Source organism: Polistes dominula, unplaced genomic scaffold (assembly GCF_049000335.1).
Source record: "Polistes dominula isolate Pdom_NZ unplaced genomic scaffold, Pdom_raw_medaka contig_20, whole genome shotgun sequence".
Lineage (NCBI taxonomy): Eukaryota > Metazoa > Arthropoda > Insecta > Hymenoptera > Vespidae > Polistes > Polistes dominula.
Genome location: NW_028301147.1, coordinates 387,501 through 401,635, shown reverse-complemented (window position 1 = coordinate 401,635; position 14,135 = coordinate 387,501). Strand labels below are relative to the sequence as shown.

At 32.9% G+C, this 14,135-nt stretch overlaps 3 protein-coding genes across 3 annotated transcripts in view; 1 reads left to right on the top strand and 2 right to left on the bottom strand.

The window, feature by feature from the left end:
- Nucleotides 1–370: 370 nt before the first annotated feature.
- LOC107067476 (uncharacterized) lies at nt 371–6,450 on the bottom strand. The gene is made up of 4 exons (XM_015323042.2): nt 5,499–6,450; nt 1,243–5,411; nt 1,026–1,169; nt 371–941 (listed from the first exon to the last, which is right to left on the bottom strand). Exons 1-2 carry the CDS (start codon nt 5,776–5,778, stop codon nt 1,393–1,395), a joined length of 4,299 nt encoding a protein of 1,432 aa, XP_015178528.2. The 5' UTR covers nt 5,779–6,450; the 3' UTR covers nt 371–941; nt 1,026–1,169; nt 1,243–1,392.
- Nucleotides 6,451–7,815: 1,365 nt separating this feature from the next.
- On the bottom strand, nt 7,816–10,627 carry LOC107067477 (uncharacterized). The gene is made up of 3 exons (XM_015323044.2): nt 10,198–10,627; nt 8,594–8,761; nt 7,816–8,455 (listed from the first exon to the last, which is right to left on the bottom strand). The coding sequence occupies exons 1-3, from the start codon at nt 10,250–10,252 to the stop codon at nt 8,238–8,240; spliced, it is 441 nt and encodes a 146-aa protein (XP_015178530.1). The 5' UTR covers nt 10,253–10,627; the 3' UTR covers nt 7,816–8,237.
- A 2,189-nt stretch (nt 10,628–12,816) lies between these two features.
- LOC107067376 (uncharacterized) overlaps nt 12,817–14,135 on the top strand; it is a 2,443-nt gene continuing 1,124 nt past the window's right edge. The window contains exon 1 of the mRNA XM_089177130.1: nt 12,817–14,119. The gene's annotated coding sequence lies outside the window, so the exon portion shown is untranslated. The remainder of the gene's footprint in view (nt 14,120–14,135) is intronic.

Sequence of the window (14,135 nt, the reverse complement as noted above, 5' to 3'; positions counted from 1 at the left end):
ATGTTTAATAGAATGACGCCATTTTTTTTTAAGTCAGTAACTTCACACACATTCAGTTCGCAGTAAACCTTCGGTATAGTTAAATGCACCTCATATGATGTTAACATTTTTATCATTAAAATGTATCGTAAAAATATCATTTATCTTATCAACGTTTTAAGTTACGTTCATGTTTACAATTTTATCACATGGCAAAATTAAATATCAGTGTAAATATCTTTGATTATTAATTAAATAATAATACTTAGGTTAAGTGGGAAATTGTGGAAATAATCTTTGTAGTAGGGTGAGTTTATAATTAATTTTATGTATTACATTTATTGTTCATAATTTATAATTTACATTGAAATATATCATGATATTTTGACAATTACTTTGAACGTTCGTGATATATATTTATTTATATATATATTATTAAAAATACGAAAATTACGGATTCGAATTGAGCGGTGTAAAATGGATACCAAAAGGATAACACCGAGAAGGCGGGAAAATTTGAAATTCGATCAAATGAATTCCTAAAACATACTTATCAATAACAATATCAACAATTATGATTCATTTCTAATGACTAGAAGGCACAATACTATAGCTATAATAATTATTCATCACTCATAAAATAGTTTTCCGATATTGTTCGTTGTTATTAATTATAATATGGCAAGAGAGGGAAGAAAGGGGGAAGAAAGGGTTCGTTATCGAAGCGTCGTCGTACTTTCTGCAATGGTTATAGTAGAAGGGCTTTTTTTCGAATTTTTATAACGTCCAGCAAGTGTTTTTTGACTCGAATTAGTTGATTTGAATTTTGGACGTATCGGTGAATCATCTTCTCTCGGACTTCCACTAATATTATCGAAATCCCAATTGGTAAAGTGTTCTTCGAATAATTCCTCAAGTTTTGTCGATAAATTTTCGATCTTTTTCACGCGATCATTATCGTTCTATCGTAAAGAAAAATAATGTATAATATGCGATAATGACTGACTAATTATACGGAAATAATCGTTAAGAAATATTATACAAACCTTGTGATAAATTTTCGAGTTATAAACGATTCTTCGAAAATCTCTTACAGCATGCTCGATCTTGTGATAAATTCGATTTTTAATTTTATATTCTACCGTTTCGAGAAACAATGGATTTTTGATAACTTTGCAATAATCTTCCATCTGTAAAATAATCTCGAATAAATTTGACATAGGTTTTAATCAAGAACAGGACTATTTTCTATCGAGGACTAACCGTTCCGATCGAGGGGCTTGAAGTGGACGTAGGTGGATATTTAAAAATGTTCGTTTCGTCCATTTGACAAACAGCACGATATATAGTTTCTAATTTACTCAAAGCAAGTGGACTTAAGGATTGTTTTCTTCTCGAACTATACCAAACTGACTAGCCACGATCGTTCAATTTACTTGCACATTTTGTTTCAACTAAATTATCGATCGACTCGTTATTATCTACTTTCTTTTTACATTGCAAAGATTTACTTGCACCAGATTTCGATGATAAATTGATCATCGTTGACAAAGACGTTTCATTATCTGCAATTTTTAATTTCGAACAAGTGAACGATCCATCTTCCGATCTACGATCCTCATTGTCATCCATCATCCTCGATAGTTTTTTACACGAAGGTTTTCGCGATTTGTGTAACAAATGATAAGACCTTTCGGAATCTTTGTTGAAACATTTACGTCCAGGAATCGGTACGATCGTAGTATAATTTAAAGATGGACTCGAATTTATGGGCTTCTTTTTAACCGATCTTATTACGTTAGATGATAATCCTGTTGAAAATCCTGTCGATCTACGTACAGTTTCCGAGTAAGTAGCACGTCCAACAGTACTTTCACTGTCTTTTTTGATTTCACTTAAGAGATCGTTTTCATTGGCACGATCGGTGATACCAATTTCTCGGGAAGCAGCAATAGCAGCAATATCTTCTCGATCTTTGATCGTAGTAGTAGCTGTAATAGTTGTAGTCATTCCAACAGCTGTTATCGAAGTCAAACAAGTGCGTTCTTCCTCGATCATCGAACTGTTTGATGATTCTGAACTTTCAACTATTGCGAAATCGTTTTGTCTTCTTCTCTGTTTGCTCATCATACTAGCATTGTTCAGAGTTCTGATCAGCCACGAATCAGTTTTCACGTTTGTTTTGGTATTACGATTGTCTTGTGAATTAAGAAGAACGTTTGTACGTGGAGATAATTTGCTGGTTGATCCAGAATCATCTTCGGATGCTTCGTAACTCGATGCATCGATTTCTGCAATGTCGTCTCGGCTTTTCCCAGATTTCGTTTGATTACGTTGACATAGTTTTGAACGGTGTAAACTTTTTGACGATACTCGATCTTCCTTGTCACTTTCCTTTTCGATTTTAATATCTTTGACTTCATTAAAGTTATCCTCGTTCTCAGAATTATCATTGATCGTTTCTTTCTTCGCATCTTTTACGTTGAGAGCTTCCAATAGGATTTCTGCCGAGGCACATGCTGCCTTCCAAGTGACATCTTGTTCAAGATTGTTTTTAATTGAAGTAACGCGTTTCAGGATTGTCGGTGAATTTTGAAGAGAGACACTTTGCGTTGTTGTGGTATTTAATGTAGTTCGAGTTATCGGGGTTGAAGATGCTAATACTTTAGGAACTTTTTCACTTTTGCTGGAATGCATATTCTTGTAATTATTTCCAGAACCGCGTAAATTGTCAGAACGTCGAGTATTACTTCTTCTATGATGTCTTTTTTTTGGTACATTGTAACTGCCAGGTTTCATGTAAACTCTTACATCTTCTGAGCTATCGTATTCTTCAGTAATTTGACTATGTACATTCAATCGTTTGCTGAGAATGTGTTCAGCATTCCACGGTGCACTTTGAATACTTTGCATGTTTCTTAATGTTTGAAGTTGTCGATTCGTATCGATTTGTAATTGTCTGGTAAAGTCTATCGTGTTTCTAGCAAGAGTTTCTCCTCGATGAGACAACGGATGATGTTGAACATGTAATTGTTGCTGTTGTTGTTGCTGCTGTTGTTGTTGCTGCTGTTGTTGTTGCTGCTGCTGCTGCTGCTGCTGTTGGACTTGTCCATTGGCATTTCTCATGCTGGCAAACCAAGCGGATAAATTAGCAGTCATCTCTTCGGATTCTTTCTCTGGTATATCCGGTTCTATTTGACTCAACAACATCATCCTGTTCCTTGGAACAGCTGATAATTCGAGTTGATCGGTTGATGACTTGCCAATATAAATCGGAGCACCGATATTCGATTTGTTCTCGTACATTGTTCTGCTATCGACGCGTGCTATGGGAACATTGTCATTACCAGGGTAGAAATTTCTAGCTAAAGTATTCCCAAACATGGAAGGATCATAATTCATATTAGTGGTTGGTCTTTGAATACCATAAATCAATCCTGCATTCATACACGGGGTAGGAATGTTGTTGTCGAAAAAGAACTCCTGTTTCCTGTCTTTCAATAGCCATTCCTTGGAACTTTCGTGATTCCTCTCCATTACGGTGCTTCTCAATTGAAAGAATTCAGCATTGACCGATCGTTCCGACGTGTCAACTTTACTGGACAACGAGGATGCGTTTTTGTTACGAAATCTGCTACCTGTTCGTACGTTATTTTTTGTACGATTTAATGATTTCTCACTGCCTATCGAAGATATTAAATTTTCTGTTATTGTCCACTTACTTCGTAATTTGGTTTCTTTGCGATAAGTTTTTTGAGTACCATCATCGGTCGACACGGTGGATGATATCGCCAATTGTCGTTGTTCTTCGTCTTTCGAAGTTTCATTATTGGTTTCCTTTCTGGTAGACTTTAGATTAGGCTCGTTTTTTGAACAATCGAAGAGATCGATCGACGTATACAAAGTTACGTCGCCTGGGAAAGATGCCACAGATGTATCCACGAGTTTGTTCTCGTATTTATCGCCAGACATTCGACTTTTTTCTTCCAATTTTAAAAAAGTTTCAACGATTTGCCGAAGCAACTCGTAAGTACTCTCTTCCCAAGTTTGAAAACATCGAAGTAACTCGTCGTCTAATTTCTCAGCAAGACTAGGATAATGTTGTTTGTTCAGATAATTGTCGAGAATGAGCCAACCATTGCTGACACGCAACAAAGCTTTTATCAAGTCTTTAGCAAAGATACGATCTCCAGCAAATATTGGAAAACAAGTTGAAGATTTGGTGATCGCTGTTCTAGTAGCCGAAGACAAATTGATCAAACGATCCCACTTTCCATTGCTAGAGTTTTGCTGCAGCGTTTCTGAATTGAGAACAATTTCAGCTTTGGTGCAACCCCAATAAGCTGTTTTTCGAATTAATTCGGGATATTGGGATCTGTCTGTACAAGGACCATCCGTTTGAATGGCTATAGATTTATTATTTTCATTTTTGTTACTTTCATCCGTGCAAAAATTCAAAAGCCAATTGTTCTTGTTCGATGGATTATCACCAGCCCCATCGAAGAACGCATTAACTTCTGATTTCTTTCCATTGCGTGGTTCTTCTTTACTTAAATCGTTCGACGACGTAGTGTTGCACAATGCAGAGACCATTTTCTCGGCCTCGAGAGTGAATTCGAAACTTGCCGAAGATTCGTCCGAGTAAGCACCTTCCTCTTGTGCAGTTTCAACTATTAGTTTCTCCCCTGTTCGTGCAACAGACGGTTCTTTTGAATTACACTCGAAATTATTCACTGAAGTCACTTTGTTTTCATGCACCGGCCAGTCACCGCGATTATCTATCTTACTAGAATTAATTGGTATTGTATTATTGACGACCGACAACTTATCTTTCGAGTATGCATTCAATGTATTCAATGAAGTACCCTCGATATTTGTCTCTGACAATTTTTCACGCAATTGTCCAGCAAACAATAAACCTATTTGTGGATTTGGGAAGACTTGTGTAGCTTGTACGGTTTGTATCGGTCCTGTTATCTGATTATTCGTGAATGATGTCACAGTAGAAAATGGATTTACGGTTGCCAATTGAAATGCATTTGGATTAACTGTTTGCAAATTGCAAGCATTTGTTGAAGATATGTTGTAGTAAGAACCGCGAGCTGATGATGACTGTTGACGTTGAGCTAACTGAGATTTGTCTCGGTCTTGGAGTAAACAGAATGCTTGATTGTCCAGTGACTTCGCGTATGGGGTTTGAGGTAACAAAGCCACCGCAGGATTATTGTAAGATTCTCCCAAGAGTCCACCGTGGGCAAAATTCGATGATGTTAGAATGAAGGACGATGAGTTTGAAGACGGTAACGGGGGATTGTTCGAGCCTTGTTCAAACACAAGCTTGGAATTGTAGAATGGTTGTTGAGTATGATGTTGCTGGTGTTGTTGGTGACCACGGTTAATCTTATTCTTGCATTGCCATCTATTGGGCTTGCCTAAGATAGGTAAACGTTAACGATTATCGATATTATCGAAACAATTTATTGTTAACGAGTAGTTAGTAATGATTTGTAGAAATTAACCTTGCATTTGCAAAGAAATGGGAGTCGATGATAATCCTGCGGGTCGTTGAGTTGTGGGATAAATGCATGTTGGGTGTATTCCTGGGGCATAAGGTTGGAGAGGTATCACTGGATTGACGACAGGTCCGTAAAGGATTTGTTGTTGCTGGTGGTGGTGATGGTGGTGGTGTTGTTGTTGTTGTTGTTGTTGTTGTTGTTGTTGCAAAAGAGACGACGTTGATGCATTTGGTACGGAAGATTGCAGAGACGATTGACTTGATCGCGAAGTCGCTGAATGCATGATCCGATGATCAGAATCGAATGATCGATTTTGGCTCGGTTTCTGTCAAAAATACGTTCGTACTTTTTCTTTTTCCTTAAGAATAAATTGTCAATTGACACTCGTACCTAACCTCATTAGCAAAAACAAAATTGAACATAAACATATTTGCTCGGAAACGAGAACTCACCCGACGAAAGAGATCCTCTTGAAGTTGGATAAGGGTTTTCTTCGTACCTTTTTGAGGAGGGTATTCCAGTAATATACCGAAATAATTTCAGGCATAACATCGTACACTTGCGATTACTATGACCAAACCAAGTTCATGCGAGACTCGGTCAAACAAATGGCAATGCAATTGAATGAAAATAGAAAAAAAAAAGTAGCAAAAAGAAACGAACAGAATTTCTGATCGAAACGAACTATCAATCGGGAATTGTTAGATCGCCCTTATGTTAATTGAAACACGTACAAATTCGCTTGCATGTTAAGAATATTAAAAAAAAAAAAGAAAAAAAAAATTGAAAGAAGTAGAAGATGAGGAAAATAAGAATACTGAAAAAGAAAAAAAAATAATAATAATAATAACGAATAATTATACAGTTCGAATGTATTATGTTGAACTCACTTTACTGAATTCAATGATCTACTTGAAAAACGTTAAAGAAAATAAAACGGTAGGCTGACTGTGGCGGCCATTGGTTCCCAAACAAATTTTTCTCACTCTCTGTTAGCATAGAAACGACGAAAGAAACAAAATATTTGACTGCTTTTTGATAGCAGCAAGAGAGTCACGTGTGTATTAATTAATAATAAGTTTAATGTAAGTAACATTTACCCTCTTTCTTTCTTTCTATCTCTGATTGCAGAATTTTATTCAAATTAACAAGATGCGATAATACATGTGAACATCGACAAATTTTTTTCTACAAAAAGGGAGAAACTAAATGAATTAATTAGAACGAACGAACGAACGAACGAATTACGATCGTTCGATCGATCGATCGATCGATTTATCGAAATGTAAAAAGATTTAACGAGATAAACATTGTCATTTTAACGATTTAACGTGTGGCAATCAAACGAATCGTTTGATCATAGATTTTTAGAATGAATTGAAATACTTTTTTTTTTTTTGTTTAACGTTTCTTATACATACAATATCTCCCATTATACATGTATATTTATTTATATTTTTATTTGTATTTATATATTATTATTATTATTATTATTATTATTTTTATAACTATTATTATATATTAGATTTCTGTTAGACTTTTGCAATGAAAACGTATCGAGATTTATATCGGATATCGGTTGTTTGCAATATCCAAAGTTGACAAGACGGCTGATACGCTTTTCCTTTCATTCTTTCTCTCTCTCTCTCTCTCTCTCACTTTCACTCTCTTTCTCTATTATTAAAGCTCTCTATGCGATAAAATTTCTTGAATGAACACAGCGAGTGTGTATTTATGTGTGTATTATGTCTGTGTACCATGTATGTAACATTTAACAACTCGTTTACGTACGCACTTGATGATACAAATTTGTTTAAACAAATCTTTTTTTTTTTTGATGCACACATTTTTTTTATTATTACTCAATTAAATTTTTCTTTTGTTTTATAAATAAATTTGATGAGATTTGTAATTAGGTACAATTTTTGGGTCATCTCAATTCTATAGGAAATGAAGAAAAAAACTCGTACGTAAACGTAAATTTTGTGTGTATATGTGTATGTGTGTGTGTGTGTTGTAAATTAATTAATATTACATTTATTTTCTATGCCGAGCTTTCGAACAAACGTTTGATCTAAAATCAGACGAATATAACTTCGGCGTAATTGTGAGGAATAAATCGTTTACATAATCTTCTCATTTATTCTCTCGCGAATTCGGAGTACGTGAAATTTTCTTTAATATCCTTCGTACTTTCCTTTTTTTTTTTTTTCTATCATTAGCTTGATGGGACCCCGTTACGCTAAACGAACTAAAACGGCCCTTCGACGAATAGACGGAAATGGAAAGACCGCACAATTATTCTTATTATTATTATGACTTGTTTTTTTTTTTTTTTTTTTTTTTATAAATTCATTTAATACGAATGGTGGATAAATGGTCATTTTATCGTCTTTACCATTAATTTGTTTTTTCCTTCCACCACCCTCCCCCTACTCCTCGATGATATCTTTGATGATGAAATTTTGTAAATATCAATTATTGAATTTAGTAATTTTGATAATTTTTCTTTTATCAAGAAACGTTGTTGATAGACGTTTTGTTTTTTTTTCTTATTATGCGGTCGTCGTCGTCGTCGTCGTCGTCGTCGTTTGTGTCATCGTTGATGATAGTAGTGGTCGTGGTAGTAGTGGTAGTGGTGGTAGTGGTGGTGGTGGTGGTGTTGTTGTTGATGGCGATGACAAAAACTCAGAAGAATCGGAGGCATATCGATGAAGAAGGGACTCGTAATATTTGATCAATCTAATTGCGTGCAATTGCAAGAAGGATGACACCTAGTGCACACGATAGGATAAACGTTTTCGGTGGTTGATCGGCACCTGTCGTCGCCCCGTTGCAATAATCATTCAAACACGAACAAACTTCTTGTCGTCCACCAAAACCGCTTCTTTGATAACATTTTCCTTTGTAACTCGATTCGATCCAACCACAGCTACGTATCACTCGAGTATTAGCTGGCACTGAATTCGAAAAAAAACAACGAAATGTATTCCAAATATTGAACGATCTTTTTTTTCATTACAGGAGTTCAGAGGAATATTTTTATTGAAATATCGATTTCGATGTAAATTAAACTTAGGATTAAATGAATTACTTACGGCCATTAACGCTAAACTCAATGACCTGAGTGATTTTTCGACACATGGTAAATTTCGGACCTTCCTTAAGATTACCGCAATCTTTTTTCAATGCGTCAGGTGGATTTTCATCCGCACATCTGCTGTCATCGTTGCTGTTACACACGTAACACTCTATGGCATTGGCACCTACAAATTAACAAATGCAATATTAATTAAAACTAAATAATTAACGAAATAGGATCGTGTTAATAAGATATTATTTAACTATTTCTTATTAGCTCATAATATGCGTGTAATTTATTTTAAAACGAAAAGAGAGGTCATCCCATCATCATCATCATCATCATTATCGAGAGAGAACGAAGCGATAAGAAAATCAAATCTTCAATAAAAATGTTTATTAACGTTTGATCCTATTGACATAAAGTTTATTATGAAACTTCATCATCGTTGCAATTAAAATACAATTGAATTGTACTTTTGAATAATTATCATCCAACTATTGTATAATAATTACATTGAAAAAATTTAACCCATAAACGCGCACAAGATAAGTTCATCGAACTTTCGACCCTAACTGATATAAAAATCGATGCAGCTACGTGGCCTAGAAACGCGCGGAAAGATTAAGCTTCTTTAAAAGTATGCGCACAAAACGATGATCTCGTTTCTGAGAAAAATCACGTGAACTAAATGTTTAATTAATTAATCAAACAAATGTTGTGTCATTTGATTAATTAAAAACGTTTGATCTAACAAAATTTGACAGAGGTGTAATATAAATACTTGAATTCGTCATCGTGTAATTTAAAACCGATCATTTCGTTAGACTCTTCTGATAGATCCATCGCTATAATTCAAGACCATGCTTACTACTTATTATACTTAATGATCGACGTAAGATAAAATCAGCTATTCATTCTGTAATTGAACATTCTAAGAACGTATTCCTCTCGATTATGAAATATTCAACTAACTTAAACAAAAGTTTTAGTGTTCTGTGTTTCATGAATACGATGATTAAAAAAAGACACCATTTTATTCAATGAATAAAAATGTAACAAACAAAGTCATTATGTTGTAATAGAAATTTAGTTGCATTTCTCCCTTCATGCTCTATTTCTGTGCATTAGTGGCAATGCTGATGCCGTTTTGCGCATAGTACGTTCGTCATCGATCTTGCTGACGTTTGCGCCAATGCATTTTCATGAGATACCATCATGAACTAAAAAGATCTATTTTTTTATCAAAAAAAAAAAAAAAATAAAGTTCCTTAATCGATGTAAATACTTTATTCTTCGTTGTGATTCATTAAAAATAAGCAAACGATTATTAACGTGTACATCATTATGGTTTAATCAATTAAAAAATCACTGAGAGACAAAGTGAATTTAATTAGATCCTGTTTTTTTTTTTTTTATCATCGATCAATAAAAAGTCTTCTCGTGATGTTGAAATATAAAAAATGAAAGAAAATATAACAAATCATTACCTAACATAATTTTTTTTCTTACACAACTATTTGATAATAAAATGTTTTCATACAATAATACAACAAAAAAAAAAACATAAATTTAAATAACATACACACAGAGAGACAACAGATAAAAAAAAATTCTTACCGTGATATCCAAGAAGAAGAACGATGGCACAGCATGAAATAAAGATAAGCTTCATTATGAGAATTCAATCCGATTTTCTTGCCGATCGAATTCTCCTCCTGTTTTTCACTTTTTTTTTTATTTTATTTTTATTTTTATTTTTATAATACTATATTGTTTATGATTTGTTTCAAAATTGTGATTATATTTTTTTTTCAAGTAATTACAAACGATGTGATCTATGTTAAAACGATCAAACGATTCGTATCACTCGATTGGTAATAAAACAGAGAGAGAGAGAGAGAGAGAGAGAGAAAAAGAGAGAGAGAGAGCGAGAGAGGGAGAAAGAGAATTTCTGATAAGGAGAATAAGATGTTATGAGTTTAGGGTTCTTAAAAGCCGATCATTCGGCCTCGAGAGCTGGAAAAGCACTGTCGAAGCTTCCTATCCAACGTCGCCACGGACTCCCACGATAAACTATAAACCCCAGAGAATAAGTTTCCTACCTTGTTTCTACGGCACTGGTCTGCGTCGAACGTTTACAAGCAATGTGGTGGGGACCTTAAGAAAGATAGAGAGGGAAAGATAGAATATATGTGAAAGAGAGAGAGAGAGAGAGAGAGAGAGAGAGAGACGAAATAAGAAAAACAATTTATTTTTATATTTTCTTTATACACTTATCATTAGAATTGATTTGAATAATAGGATTAAAAATGTACGATTAATTTCTATAAATTTCTAACAAATTCATTTGTTTATCCAACACAAATTACATTTATAATAAATGTAATTGTAATTGTTTAAATTATATATTGTTATAAATTTTTTATATACTTGCAATTTATTTGTTTACATTTTCTTATTCATTATTTGTATTTTAATTTATGGTTTATGGTAATTCATAGATCTTTTGAAACATTCAATATTATAATAATAATAATAATAATAATAATAATAATAATAATAATAATAATAATAATAATAAAATGTGTATTAAAAATATAAAAAAAGGATTAAAAAAGATTATAGAAATCTGATAAAATATAAATGACTTATAACACATGAATGTAAATAGACGTAGATAACGATCAAGTTGTAGAAGTAAAACACACACAATTTCAACTGTGTAAAGAGAGGAAGAGAGAGAGAGAGAGAGAGAGAGAGAGAAATAGAGATAGAGAAATAGAGAAATAGAGATAGAAGAGGAGAGTATTCGTAGACTGGTCTACGAATAACTTCCAAGGACTATGCAACCAACGATCTTCGAATTATGTCGAGCAAGGAAAACTTTCCTGGGGTAACACGTAAATTCTATTCGCGTGTATATTACAACGAAACAAATGTTGTAATATAATTAATATAAGAAAAATCACGATTATTTACAATCATTTTCTTATTGACAACAACCATAAATATTATTTCACATGAAATACAGTAAAATACTTTATTCATAATTAATATGTATAATGTTTTTTATAATTAATTTTTATTCGAAAAATATGATGAATCTTTATCGAACGAATTTCCCGCGTATTGAGTGTACGCATGCGCAGTGAGAAAAATCGACGCTCCCATAAACGATAATCGATTATTCCTACGTAAGAAGAAACTATTAACCCGAATAGGCTCTATTTTCTATCTCTTTTATTATAAAATCGTTCAATTCTTTCGACCTTCTTTCTATCATTTTCTTTGTCAATGTTTTATTACAATTATTATGCAACAAAATTTTGTCCATTTAATTAAAATACGATTTTGTTTAAATTTAAAAGTAGGTGACTTGTGACGCAACTTTTCGTATTATAATTTTAAACAAAATAATAATTATAATAATATAAAAAGATGTTATATAAAATCGTATAGATTTGACGATGTTATAATTAATGATATTAAAAAAAAAATATATATATATATATATATAAAAATAATAGAAAAGACAGGGCCGTACTTTGAACAGGGAAGAAGGCCGTGGGTGGTACTGAAGAGCTTTACGTTCAAATAGAGCGTAAAGTGGTGGTTTGGAACACGTTGAGTGGATAATGTTCCTTTTCCTGTGACACTCTAAACGTCACAAAACTGTCACATATACTCGGACATAATCGTAAATGGATACTAGTACTAGTATACTCTAGCAGAAGGTATCCTTTCATTGCTGATTTTCACACGTCCTTGTTCATCAGATAGACGGAACAAAATAAATCTATTTTGAAATCTTCTAATCTAATCTAATCTAATCTTTTTTCCTATTAGAAATTTAAACGAAAAAACAACATTTTATCATACCACTTTGGTTAACATAACTCTTGAATATAATAATTGCTTGTTATTTTAATTTTAATTACTCTATTTTTAGCAATAATAATAATAATTATTATTATTATTATAATTCTTTAGTTTATAAAAGATTTAAATTGGTTATTTTTTTTTTTAAATAATTGTAATTAAAATTGTAGTGTTTTTTTTCTTGATTGTAGATAATTCTATTATTCTTACATGCGACGTAAAACAATTGAACCCACGCAATAATCGCGTGCATTCGCAATTCCTAACGATCTTCTTCCTGTCCAAAAATGATATAGTTATCCGTTATAAACTATAATACATTAGGATAATCAAGGAGTTTTTTTTTTATTTCTAAAACGGGTTTAGATCAGTCGAGATCGCATTGTAATTTGCTAATGAGATTTTGATTAATAGAAATCTATGCAACTTTTTAATATTATGCCTTAACACGTGCGACCACCAAGTTGCACTTTTAAAATAATGAACAAAACAAGAACTTGATTAATCGTTTCAAGCAATTAGTCAATGTCATCTATAGTTAGTTACTTTTTTTTTTTTTACTAGATCATTTAACGCATTTAGCATTGCATTTTAGCAACCTTTGTTATCTATCCATGACATACTTATTATAATTAGTATGGAGGGTAGAGGTAAGGAGTAATATCTCTGTATACAAAAATTGTCCGTCGAAATGTATTCAATTAGGGTGGCGCCACAGTAGCTTGAGGGTAAATTTTAAAGGAAGCGCCAAAATATTATTAGAGTAGGATTGAGAAATAAACAAGGAACACAAATTTCACAGCACAAATTTGACCCATAACTGTTTTGTTATTCGCATACTTTTTTCATCAAATTAAATGATAAAAAATCACATAATAATTCTTTAAGGTTATATTTATTACATTATTACATAACTCGGCATACTTCAATTCGTTTACAATCGCTACATTCATACGTGTGACGTTGTTTGTCCGCAATGGACTCCTAAACTACTAAACCGATTTTAATCAAATTTTGCACACTGTATGCAGTTTCATCTCACTTGAAAGATAGGATAGTTTATATCTCAATTTATAATCGCAATGATTAAAAGACGTGTGTATCGGACTGATTGTGAGCCACAGCAACTCGTGACGGGGCACCCCTAGTTATTTTTAGAAAACGCTGGACACTTTTTCACATTTTCTCCCATAAAAGATGTTACTCCTTACTTCTACTCTCCATAATAATTAGAAAAGATGTAACTTCAATTGGTATCGATTATTTTTTTTACTCTAACACTTGAAGTTGTGTATATATTATTGTTTTATTATTAAAATAATTGATATTTAATCGAAAGGAAGGGACGAGGAGTTTCTCGATAAAATTACAAATCGATAAATTGATGATCGATTTCGTTTAAACGTAATATTTAAAGTCAACATGCGCATGTTGAATGATCAAAACTTAGTACACATTCTCAAGTATTATGATGCCCTGTTTCATGTTAATAGTGGATCAGTGTAATTGATTCTGTACGATTTGAAGCAGTTTATTTTGAAGATTCTCCAGGGATCGTTTCAACTATAATTAACGAGCTCTAATAAAAACAGATAATAGGTTAAGATCCATTCATTTGGTTTGCTCGTTAAATGTGGTAATTAGTTTCAAGACTAAGATCGTAAGTAATTGCGTAC

Excerpts from the sequence above, each read along its gene's own strand:
- LOC107067476 (XM_015323042.2), bottom strand. The coding sequence starts at position 5,778 with ATGCATTCAGCGACTTCGCGATCAAGTCAATCGTCTCTGCAATCTTCC. Across the intron at positions 5,412-5,498 it reads CATTTCTTTGCAAATGCAAG|GCAAGCCCAATAGATGGCAA; the intron begins GTTAATTTCTAC and ends TACCTATCTTAG.
- LOC107067477 (XM_015323044.2), bottom strand. The coding sequence starts at position 10,252 with ATGAAGCTTATCTTTATTTCATGCTGTGCCATCGTTCTTCTTCTTGGA. Across the intron at positions 8,762-10,197 it reads TCTTCTTCTTGGATATCACG|GTGCCAATGCCATAGAGTGT; the intron begins GTAAGAATTTTT and ends GTTAATTTGTAG. Across the intron at positions 8,456-8,593 it reads TGAGTTTAGCGTTAATGGCC|TGCCAGCTAATACTCGAGTG; the intron begins GTAAGTAATTCA and ends TTTCGAATTCAG.